This window comes from Entelurus aequoreus, linkage group LG07 (assembly GCF_033978785.1).
Source record: "Entelurus aequoreus isolate RoL-2023_Sb linkage group LG07, RoL_Eaeq_v1.1, whole genome shotgun sequence".
NCBI classification, from domain to species: domain Eukaryota; kingdom Metazoa; phylum Chordata; class Actinopteri; order Syngnathiformes; family Syngnathidae; genus Entelurus; species Entelurus aequoreus.
In genome coordinates, this window is record NC_084737.1 from 59,475,235 (window position 1) to 59,487,455 (window position 12,221).

Below are 12,221 nucleotides of genomic sequence, written 5' to 3' on the forward strand. Positions count from 1 at the left end.
ATATAGCGGCAGTTGTGACCCCAAGATGCAAAGATAGTAGACAACGTACAGACACGAAGAACAGGTGGCGTGGGAACTTTGAGCTGGCGTGGCGCTTGAACGGGTGGCGTTGGAGCCTTGCCTTGACAATGAGCAGGAACAGGTGGCGCTATAGCTTTGTTTTGGTGAAAAGCAGGAACGGGTGGCACCAACAGGTCATGGAGGGAGAGCCTTGAGCAGCAGGGGTGCTGGAACTCACGGGAGTTGAGCTTTAGGAAGCTCTGGTATCGGTTCTGGCGCTTGAATGAGCGTGTGCACGCTTGAAAAAGGCTAGCTGGTGCTTTAGTCCGAGGGATAGAGTCCATGTAGCCCATGTCATGATGTGGGCGTCTGGCCACGTGCTTCAGCTACTCATGCTTCCATGCACGCGCCCTTGAGCGTGCCTGGGCTGCTGACACTGACCTCACCCGAAAGGGTGCTCCAGATCTGGTCCAGTGGACGGAGAAGTGACAGCAGTCGTTTAAGAGGTTGAAGAAGGCCCTCTGCGAGGAGCCGGTCCTGCACATGCCTGATTTTTCTCTTCCGTTTTGTCTGCAGGCTGACGCGTCGGGCAGAGGACTGGGAGCGGTTTTGTCTCAGCAGGTGGAGGGCGTCGACCGAACCATCCTGTACATCAGCCGGAAACTATCGGAAAGGGAGGCCAGGTACAGCACAGTAGAGAGGGAGTGCCTCGCCATCAGGTGGGCGGTCGGGGCCCTCCGATACTACCTCCTGGGGTGCTCATTCAGCCTCTGCTCGAACCACAAACCCCTCCAGTGGCTCCACCACATGAGAGATGCCAACGCGCGGATCACCCGTTGGTATCTAGCTTTACAACCCTACAATTTTAGAGTGATCCACAGACCGGGTGCGCAGATGGCCGTGGCCGACTTTCTTTCGGGAGTAGGCGTAAACCACATCACCAAAACTGCATTCTTCCACCTCAGAAACATTGCCCGTCTCCGGCCCTCCCTCACACCCTCTGCTGCCGAAACCCTCATCCACGCCTTCATCTCATCCCGGGTAGACTATTGCAACAGCATCCTCTACGGCATCACTTCCAAAACCCTCAATAAACTGCAATATGTCCAGAACTCCGCTGCCCGCCTGCTCACCGGAACCCGCTCCAGAGAGCACATCACACCTGTCCTTCATGACCTCCACTGGCTGCCTGTCAAATACAGAATCCCCTTTAAAATACTCCTCACCACCTACAAGGCACTCCATAACCTGGCTCCACCCTACCTCTCTGACCTCCTCCAGCCACACGTCCCGTCCCGTTCCCTCAGGTCTAGTGATGCTGGCCTCCTGGAGGTCCCCAAGACCAGGCGCCGAACCTGGGGCGACAGGGCCTTCTCTGTGGCTGCCCCCTCTCTCTGGAACACTCTCCCCAGGCACATCAGAGATGCCCCCTCCCTCCCTACCTTCAAAACCACCCTAAAAACTCACCTCTTCACATTAGCCTTTCCAAACTGACCCTGCCCTTGGTGTTTATTTATTTATTTATTTATTTTTTCTTTTCTTAGTCTCTTTTCCTAATAAAGTTGTTTTAATTCCCCCCCCCCAACCCCCACCCCCCCACCCCCACCCCACACACACACACACGTGTAAAGCGACTTTGGGTATTTAGAAAAGCGCTATATAAATCCCAGGTATTATTATTATTATTATTATATATTATTGTCAGCATGTTTGAAAGTAAGCACACTTGACACGCAGCCGCGCAACCTGAAACTGGATAGGTTTCATTTTCGGGGAAGGAATTTAAATATATATTCCAAATGTTTCCTCTTGTTATCTCATCAAATTAATCCAGACTCGTTAAACCAGGTGTGTCAAACTCATTTGAGCTCAAGGGCCGCATGGAGGAAAATCTCTCCTGACGCAGGCCAGACTGGTAAAATCATGGCATAATAATTTTAAAATAAAGACAACTTCAAAATAAAAAATGTTGTCTTATTTTGGCCAAAAATAGAACATGCACATTCTGAAAATGTACACATTATAAACAATCCTCTTGGCAAAACACTTCAAGTTAGTTGAAAATTCAAAGGAAAATTTGGTGGAGTTTCAAAACACCATGAAGAACACAATGAACTTAGACTGTGTCTCAGTGTATTTACAAAGCCATTAAACTATAAGCACTCCCTATTTAGCATTCTCATGTTGGCAGTTCATTAAAGACGTGTTTGGAAAAGCAACCGATTGTTTCCTCAAACTGCGGCATTGGTGACATCTGCAACTGCCACAACACATTAATTTATCATCATTCATATATTACACTTATGATATGAAAAAAAACTTTTGTCAAAATGACACCATAATAGCCACATTAAAGGTAACACAACTACAGACTTAACCAATGTGAACATTCAGAATGTTCCGAGTGCACATCGTGCCGTCAACAAATTGCAAGCGCTTCACAGAATTCTAACTATAAAGATGATGGTCATACTGGCTTAAGTCTTTGCATCTGTTGAATGGATAATTTACAATAAAAAAAAAAGGTACTGTGCGTCGCTACCACATTAGTCTGCCACAACAGGAGCAGCTGATTGCTTGCACCTGCACTGATTGGAGTAGCGGCAGCCAATCCAGAGGGTGCTTAAAATCAGCTGACACGTCATCTTTAAACAGTGTGAAGTGGGTTACACTGGAATTGCTATTGCGACATCCAGAACAGCAGTTTCTTTCATTAAAAAATTGCAGCTAATTTTTATACTTAGCAGGCTCATTTTGCGGGATTCAGCCTGCAGGCCGTAGGTTTGACATCCCTGCATTAGACGATACCGTATAATAGACTGTCTGGAACAAAATAACCTATAAACATTTAGAAGGTTCCTGACCTCTGCTGGAGCATATGTGTCGACTCGGAGTGGTGAAACCTCTGGTTCCGTGCATGTTGACAGCTGTAACTCTGAACTGGTACCAACGGCCTGGTCGAATGTCAGAAAGTCGGACTCTCTGCTCTGTGGTCTACGGAGTATGAGGTGACGTATTGGGTGAAAAAAACAACAACAGGAAAACTGCAAATCCACACTTTTTCCACTACAGTAGCACACTTACATTTGCAACTATTTGCCATGGCGTAGCAGCATCTTCACTGGGTTGGATGCCAAAGTTCCACCTTTTCTGCAGGATGTAGACTACAGGCTCAGCAGACATGTTGATTCTGGGGTTCCAATGCACCTCGAGTTGGCCGGGGAATACCTCCTCAAATCCAAGCTGCTTCCTTGGCTTGGAAGGAACCCCTGGGAGAGGATTGTGACCCATTTGTTTATGTAACGCATTCAAAGGAAGATATGTATTTGATTTATTTTTTTACGCGCTTGAAGTAACGCACGACCCTTTTATTCGTAAGACAAAAAGGTAAGTTAGGCAAAAGTCTGAAAAGAAGGCAGGTCTTTTTTTCTAGGCCGTGTGAACATTGTGGACATGGACTTTTCCTAACACTTGTCATTGTCTTTGAAATCCATAATAACAATATCACTTCAAATTTGAAAAGGCCGTATCAATACAGGCCATACTTGTCATGTGATGGTAAGTGTGTCTCTCTGGTGATATATTTTGTACGTTACAACAGCTTCAACTTTGTATACTTGTTTTAATAATAACCCCTTCGCAGACAGCTGTTAGTGTGTGTGTGTGTGTGTGTGTGTGTGTGTGTGTGTGTGTGTGTGTGTGTGTGTGTGTGTGTGTGTGTGTGTGTGTGCTTGCATAGGGAAGTGCGACAGTTTGATGTTAATTGTCAAAAAATCAATGAATTCAATTGACAGATGCTACATTATAATATGTATTGTCTATTAGTTTCATAGTTCAATGATAATGTCCTTTAGTTTCAGGACATTTAAACACAGCCGATATACTGTACGTGCGGTCCCCTTCCACTGCGGTCAAACTCGCAAGACAAAAATTGTACTTTTGATAGTTAATTTAGAGTGGCAATATAGTGCTTTTATTCTCATCTCAATGGATGTTTCCAGGTGTCTCAATTGCGGCGATCAGAATAGATTTGACAGTTTCATGGAAGTTTTCTCTTATCATCGTATCATGTGTGGTGTACACTGCATCCAAACTTCAAGTGCGATATAACGTTTCACCATTTTGGGGCGCTAAATTTATTCTACCCTCTTCTTTTTCTTAGGTTCTGTCTTGTCAATGTCGACCTTGGATGATATCATGCACCAATCTTCTCCACTCTGTTCTTTTCACCACTCGACCTCTTAGCTCAGCTAATGTCATTCCATAATGACGTTTCCCCTCACATTTTCCAAACATGATGTTGTTTCTTCTCCTGATATGGCCAAAGTAACTTAGCTGTTGTTTAATGATCCTGTTTAATAATGAAATGCTTGGTTTAAATTTCTCTAGCACTTCTTTATTTGAGATTTGTTTCGTCCATGGAATTTTTAAGATTCTGTGCCAACACCATAACTCAAAGGCAAGTATTTTTGTGAGTCTTGTTTTTTCATTGTAGAACTTTCACATCCATGAGTTGCTATTGGGAATATTAAAGTCTCTATCATTTAGATCTTGGTGCTTAGAAGAATGTGGTTGCTCTTGAGCATATTATTCAGTTTAATCAGTGATGCTCTGGCCATTGCTAATCTTTGGATTTCCTTTGAACACCCACCGTCTTCATATATTTTACTGCCTAGGAACAGAACGACTGCACTACTTGCCAACCCTCCCGAATTTTCCTGGAGACTCCCGAACTTCAGTACCCCTCCTGAAAATCTCCCGGGACAACCATTCTCCCGAATTTCTCCAAATTTCCAGCTGGACTTAAGGCACACCCCCTCCAGGTCCGTGGGGACCTGAGTGAAGATAGCCTGTCGTCACGTCCGCTTTTCCTTCATATAAACAGAGTCACGTAATAACATCTACGGCTTTTGGCGAGTGCACAACTGCACACACAACAAGAAGGAGACGAAGCAGAAGAATGAAGAAGACATAGTCATGGCGTAGACAAGTGACAGAGAATAGAACGAGGATGGACAATTCAACCCTAAACTCACTCCTTTCCTGCAAATTACATTTCACAGATGCTGCCTGTAATAGAGTGATCTAAGTTGTTTGTTGCCATCTCCTGGTGAATGTTGGGTTCTGTGGTAACTTTTTGGTCGGCCAACAGTTTACGTTGTATTGCGCACCCTGACGGCAAGTGTGGGAGTCGGTTCTGAAGTATGAAGTAAAGAGACGTAACTTCATCACCTCGCCTGGTTATTGACTCCAACCCAGAATATTACACTGCCCATACCTATGCTCCTTCAAAGGCTGTGCTACTGGCTGCAAAGCATTGCACTTTCAAATACAACAATGAGTAGAGGAGTGTTATGTGTGTATACGTGTACATAAATGAACACTGAAATTCAAGTATTTATTTTAATTATATGTATATATATATATATATATATATTAGGGATGTCCGATAATGGATTTTGCCGATATGCGATATTCCGATATTGTCCAACTCTTTAATTACCGATACCGATATCAACCGATACCGATATCAACCGATATATGCAGTCGTGGTATTAACACATTATTATGCCTAATTTGGACAACCAGGTATGGTGAAGATAACATACTTTTTTTTTAAATTAGTAAAATAAGATAAATAAATTAAAAACATTTTCTTGAATAAAAAAGAAAGTACAACAATATAAAAACAGTTACATAGAAACTAGTAATGAATGAAAATTAGTAAAATTAACTGTTAAAGGTTAGTACTATTAGTGGACCAGCAGCACGCACAATCATGTGTGCTTACGGACTGTATCCCATGCAGACTGTATTGATATATATTGATATATAATGTAGGAACCAGAATATTAATAACAGAAAGAAACAACCCTTTTGTGTGAGTGTAAATGGGGGAGGGAGGTTTTTTGGGTTGGTGCACTAATTGTAAGTGTATCTTGTGTTTTTTATGTTGATTTAATAAAAAAAAATTTTTTTTTTTTTTTTAAAAAACGATACCGATAATAAAAAAAACGATACCGATAATTTCCGATATTACATTTTAACGCATATATCGGCCGATAATATCGGACATCCCTAATATATATATCATACTTGCCAACCCTCCCGTTTTTAGCGGGAGAATCCCGATATTCAGCGCCTCTCCCGACAACCTCCCGACAGAGATTTTCTCCCGACAAACTCCCGGTATTCAGCCGGAGCTGGAGGCCACACACACCCCCCCCCAAAAAAAAGTCTGCCGCAGCTGCGATTGGACCTGACCAGCCTCCGGGTACAAGTACTGGAGTACCAATTGCTTGCCAGGGAAGAACTTCCCCAGGAAGCAAGGATTGACCGGTTTTGGGCCATGCTAGGGAGAGATGGAAGATTCCACACTCTCGTGCATTTGATGAAAGCACTTTTGTGCGTGCCACACAGCAATGCATCATCAGAGAGGGTGTTCAGCATGGTTAGAAAAATAGTGACAGAGAATAGAAAGAGGATGGACAATTCAACCCTTAACAAAGCATTGTATTTTCAAGTACAACAATGAGTAGATGAGTGTGTGTGTGTGTGTGTGTGTGTGTGTGTGTGTGTGTGTGTGTGTGTGTGTGTGTGTGTGTGTATGTGTAAATAAATGAACACTAAAATTCAAGTATTTCTTTTATTTATACAATAAAATCAATATATATATATATATATATATATATATATATATATATATATATATATATACATACATATATACATACATATATATATATATATATATATATATATATATATATATATATATATATATATATATATATATATATATATATATATATATATATATATATATATATATATATATATATATATATATATATATATATGTCACACCCCGCCTCGGGTGAAGGTAATGTAACCGTTGCAAACCAGACTTTCAAATCAAGGATGGCAAGGCACGCAGTTGGTAACAGTTTACAAACATTTATTGAAATCCCAAAAAGTGTCAAAGGGTGAACAATGACAGGAAAACAAAGCACCTACAATCTCAGTAGATGATGCATGAAGATCGAAACTCCTGCTCAGGACAGAGAACCTCCTCTGGCAGTGACCAACAGCAGACTGTCAGAAAAACGGCATTTTCCAACTTAAATAGCCCATAGCTCCGCCCACTAGCTGGGACCAATTTGACAGGGGGAATTAAGAAAACAGTTATTTTGGAAATTACACCATAAATAAGCATCACATGTCTAAAAAGTATTCACATAGTACTTTTGCATGTGTAGAGCAGTCATTTTTGTACACAGTATATTCAGGCTTTAGACAACACAACTTTCAAATGTCCAGTGTCCTTCTGTAATACCCAGCTTTTGATAATCATGGTTTGACCCAAATTTGGCCTAATTAGTGAATGCAGGTGTGTTCACCTATATAAAGCCCTCAACCCCACCCTGACTCTTTTAGTCAACTGTTCAGAGCCATGGTGGGTGACAGGTAACAATTTGTTTGTTGAGCACATGCTTTTCACTAGCTAACAAGATTGAATGTTTGTAGTTTGTCCATGTTGAGCTTCCCAACAAATGTGCACGGTTTGTGAGGAAGTCCAAAGGTCAAACAGTGACAGTGTGGGGTCAAACTGTCACATTACCTCCCTCCTCTCCAGCGACAGCAAGTTCAGGGAGACGAGACAGGTAATCAGCTAGCAAGTTAGTTTTGCCAGCTCGATGTGTGATATTGAAGCAAAAGGGCTGTAACGCCAAGTACCATCTGGTGACACGGGAGTTCTTATCCCTCATGGAGTTGATCCAGCTCAATGCTCTGTGGTCCGTTTCCAGATCAAAGGTCCGTCCCAGAAGGTAATAACGTAGGCTGTCCAATGCCCACTTGATGGCAAGACATTCCTTTTCGATGGCAGAGTACCTAGTTTCTCTGGGATGCAGTTTACGGCTCAGATATAGAAGCGGTTGTTCCTCGCCCTCCTTTCCTTGGGCTAGGACGGCTCCAAGGCCCACACCGGAGGCATCAACTTGAACAAGGAATCGCTGGTTGAAGTCAGGACTTTGTAAGACCGGGAAAGAGCATAGAATAGCTTTGACCTTTGTGAAGGCAGTTTCACATTTTTCTGTCCATTTGACTGGATTAGAGGATGCTTTGGTAGTCAGCTCGACAAGAGGAGCTGTGATGGTAGAGAAGTGGGGCACAAATCTTCTGTACCACCCAGAAAGCCCCAAGAATGACCGGACCTGCTTCTTTGTCCGCGGTCTAGGACTGTCTTGGATAGCCTTCACCTTGTCCACCTGAGGGCGTATCTGCCCGTTGCCAAGATGGTAACCTAGGTAGCACACCTCAGTTTTGGCCCACTCACATTTCTGGGTGTTAAGAGTGAGCCCAGCAGAATGGATCCGGAGCAGGACTTGACGCAGGTGAGAGAGGTGGTCTTTCCAGGAAGTGCTGAAAACCACCACATCATCAAGATAGGCAGCAGAGAACTGGCCACACCCCTGCAGAGCGCGATCCATTAGCCGCTGAAAGGTTGCGGGGGCTCCGTGGAGTCCGAACGGCATCACTGTGTAATGATAGAGACCCTTTGGTCCACGGAAGGCAGTGTACTCCCTAGACTCCTTCTTTAAAGGGACTTGCCAGTATCCCTTACACAGGTCAAGGGTGGTGATGAACACAGCTTTGCCGAGCTTCTCAAGAAGTTCATCAATACGTGGCATAGGATAAGCATCAAATTTAGAAACGGCATTCACTTTGCGTAGGTCATTACAAACTCGTATCGTGTTGTCTTTTTTAGGAACGAGGACAATGGGGTTACACCACTCACTGTTTGAGGGTTCAATCACTCCTAGATCCAGCATGGTTTGGATTTCATGGTTGAGGGGCTCCACCATCCGCTCAGGCACTCTGTATGGGCGCTGACGGATAGGTGTTGGGTTTTTTAAGTGAATGACATGTTCAATTAGTGGAGTCCTTCCGGGCTTTCCACTGAACAATACTGGGAATTCTTCACACACTTGCAATAGTTTAAGGGCAGATTGTGCAGACAAGTGGCTTACATCAGGTTTCTGTGGTGTAGTGAGCATGGACAGATCTGTCTCCTCCACATCATCCTCCATTTCCACTTCCCGTGCCAGCATCACCTTTTTCTCTTGCAACTTCTTGCTTTGAGTAGGTACTTGACTGGCCTGGACATCCTTTCCTTCCACAGAGGATTTCCTCTCCTTCCATTCCTTCAGAAGGTTGATGTGGTACACTTGGGATGCCTTTCCTTTATCCGGATGTGAGATCTCATAGGTGACTGGACCAGCTTGTCTGACCACGGAGTAAGGACCTTGCCATTGGGCCAGCAGTTTATGGCTTGAGGTTGGAAGCAAGAGCATGACCTTTTGACCTGGGTATAGCACCCTGTGACGTGCTTTTTGGTCATACCAGGTCTTCTGTTTCATCTGGGCCTTTCCAAGATTTTCTCTTGCCTTGGCTCTGTATTGCTCCAGCCGGTCTCGCATCTGCAGCACATAAGAAAGTACCCCTTGTGGTGCAGGTGGTTTGGATTCCCAGGATTTCTTCAAGAGGTCCAAGGGGCCTTGAACAGGGAACCCATAAAGAAGCTCAAAAGGCGAAAACCCGGTAGAGGCTTGGGGTACCTCTCGATAGGCAAAGAGCAAGAAGGGAAGCCATTTCTCCCAGTCTCGACCGGTGTCGTCTACAAACTTCCTCAGCATGGACTTCAGGGTTTGGTTGAAGCGTTCCACCAACCCGTCAGTTTGTGGATGATAGGGGGTGGTGCGAATGCCAGTAATTCCAAGTTGTTTGTGAAGCTGCTTCATGAGCTTTGAGGTGAAGTTGGTTCCTTGATCCGTGATTATTTCATCTGGAATTCCTACTCGTGAGAAGAATTGTACAAGTGCAGAGATGACTTTCGGAGTCTTGATACTCCTTAGTGGGAAGGCCTCGGGAAATCTGGTGGCATAGTCACAGAGGACAAGGATGTATTCATGGCCTCCACTGCTTTTCTCCAGGGGTCCAACGATATCCATTGCAATCCTCCGGAAAGGAACATCAATGAGAGGAAGAGGGAGTAGTGGGGCTTTCTCAGGTCGTCTCGGAGAGGTCTTCTGGCACTGTAGACAGGTTTGACAGTACTCAATAACATCTTTGACCATTAAAGGCCAAAAGAAGCGAGCTTTGACTCGAGCAAGAGTCTTGTCTTGCCCAAGATGACCAGCCCAAGGTATGGAATGAGCAAGATGCAGTACAAGGGGCCTACAGCAGGTAGGGACCACCAAGCGATTCTCTGACTGATCTGCTACATACAGAACTCCATCCTCCAAGACATACTTTTCACCCTGGTTTGGCTGCAAGGGGATGTTTGCATCTTTCATCTTAGCCAGCAGGGGAGCCAGTGAGACGTCAGCTCTCTGTAGCTCTCGGATGTCTTCAGGTACTTGCCACTCTTCATCAGGTTTCAAGCTTGACACATTACCCAACAGTGGAGTACCTTGGATTTTCTCCAGGCGGCGCTGGCTCTTACTTTTGGGCGGGCCCTTCTGACCACCCTGGCATAGAGAAGGGTCCAAGTCAGGAAGAGGCTCCAGCCCTATCTTGGCTGTCTGGGCACGGGTGAGTACTGGATAAGCCTCTTGAATGGCTGGAATAAAACTGGACTTCACTTTCTGCGTGTGTGTCTGATGAACAAGATCATGCAGAATAGGCAAGTCTCTGCCCAAGATCATGTCATGGGGCATGTGATCAAGAACCCCCACACGGAGCAAGAAAGCCTGGTCATCGATGACGATGGTCACATCAGCCACGGGATATATTCTTTGATCACCATGGACACATTGAATGGCTGTGGCATGCTGATAGTCAAGATTACCAAGTGACACAAAAGAATGGTTCAACAGTGTCATGGAGCTACCTGTGTCCAACAATGCTTGCACTGGACGGCCATTAACACAAGCTGGCACCATGATAGGTTTGGCCTCAGGTTCAGAATTGGGTGCAAGAGCAGGTGCCATGACTGAAGCTGGGACAGATGGATGGGGAACATGACAGAAGCTGGACAGCTTGGGACCTTTCAAGGGGCAGACTGGGGCTCGATGCCCTGGCTGTTGGCAGTGGTAGCAGATGAGATCCTTCACTGGACTCTGTCTCGGGAGCAGTCTGTTGTCCCCTGAGGTGCTATAACCACCTGCTTTCTGCACACCTCTTTGGTGTGACAGGTCGGCTGCACCTTGGGCTGCTACACGGTTGTTCTGCTGCCTTGGCATTCGGAGTCCTTTACGAGCATTCAAGTACTGGCCTGCAAGTTTAGCAACAGTAAGTCCGTCTTCTGGCTCATGTTCCTTCACCCAAGTCTTCATTTCGTTGGGCAGCATGCGAAGCATTTGCTCCAGAATGAAGAGCTCTGCAATGTCTTCTTTGGAATGCTGCTCTGGCTTGATCCATCTTCTGTAGAGACCTTTGAGTCTGTTGTAAGTCTCCTTGGGAGATTCACCAGGGGGAATGTAGGTTGACCGGAACTGGAGTCTATAAGTCTCAGGAGAGATATCAAACTTAGCAAGGAGGGCTTCTTTAAGGTCAGTATAGACGTTGGAAGCATCTTCCTCCATCGCAGAATAGGCATCCAGAGCTTTGCCGGTCAAGAGTGGAACAAGTCGGCAGGCCCAGTCAGACTGAGGCCAGCCCCAGGTGCGAGCGATGCGCTCGAAGCGGACAAGAAAGTTTTCGATGTCCTCACCCTTCTGGAACGGGAGCATCTTTGGGCCTTGTCGGAGATGATGGTCAGGTGGCAAGGAATCTCTGGACGGCGACGCTTGAGGACTAGGAGTTGGCTGTGGGCGAGTTCTGGGTTTGGGCAACTGCTCATAACGACTATCATCAGTAGTACGGTTAGCATTTTGGTTAGTGAGTGAGTGATCTAGGCTAGGCCTTGTACAGACATTTTTTAACTCCTGGAGTTCACAGACTATGATAGCTTCCCTACGTTGCTGTCCAATCAAAAAGTCTTGGAACATGTTAACCAGGGTAGGTTCACTTAGCACTCTTTCAGTCTTTGGTGGCTCAGCAGACCACCTAGCCTTCCCAGAACCCTTCCTATGCTGCTTACGCCTAGCCCCAGAGTTCTCAAAACCTTTGACGTCTTCTTCAGACTCCTCTGTGTTCCATCCAACTTCACGCTCCTCAGCCATAGTCGTCCGGTCCAGCCTCATCGCCGTGGCCCCTCGACCAGCCATCTCATCAGT

At 45.2% G+C, this 12,221-nt stretch overlaps 1 protein-coding gene across 2 annotated transcripts in view; it reads right to left on the reverse strand.

The window, feature by feature from the left end:
• Window positions 1-12,221, reverse strand: part of anos1a (anosmin 1a) — a 43,085-nt gene that overhangs the window by 20,391 nt on the left and 10,473 nt on the right. Inside the window, exons 5-6 of one of the 2 annotated variants that reach the window (XM_062052167.1) lie at window positions 3,085-3,269; window positions 2,865-2,994 (exon numbers count right to left, since the gene is read on the reverse strand). The exons of the other annotated variant lie outside the window; for it this stretch is intronic. Coding sequence (XP_061908151.1) covers window positions 2,865-2,994; window positions 3,085-3,269 — 315 coding nt within the window. The remainder of the gene's footprint in view (window positions 1-2,864; window positions 2,995-3,084; window positions 3,270-12,221) is intronic. 2 annotated transcript variants of the gene reach the window in all.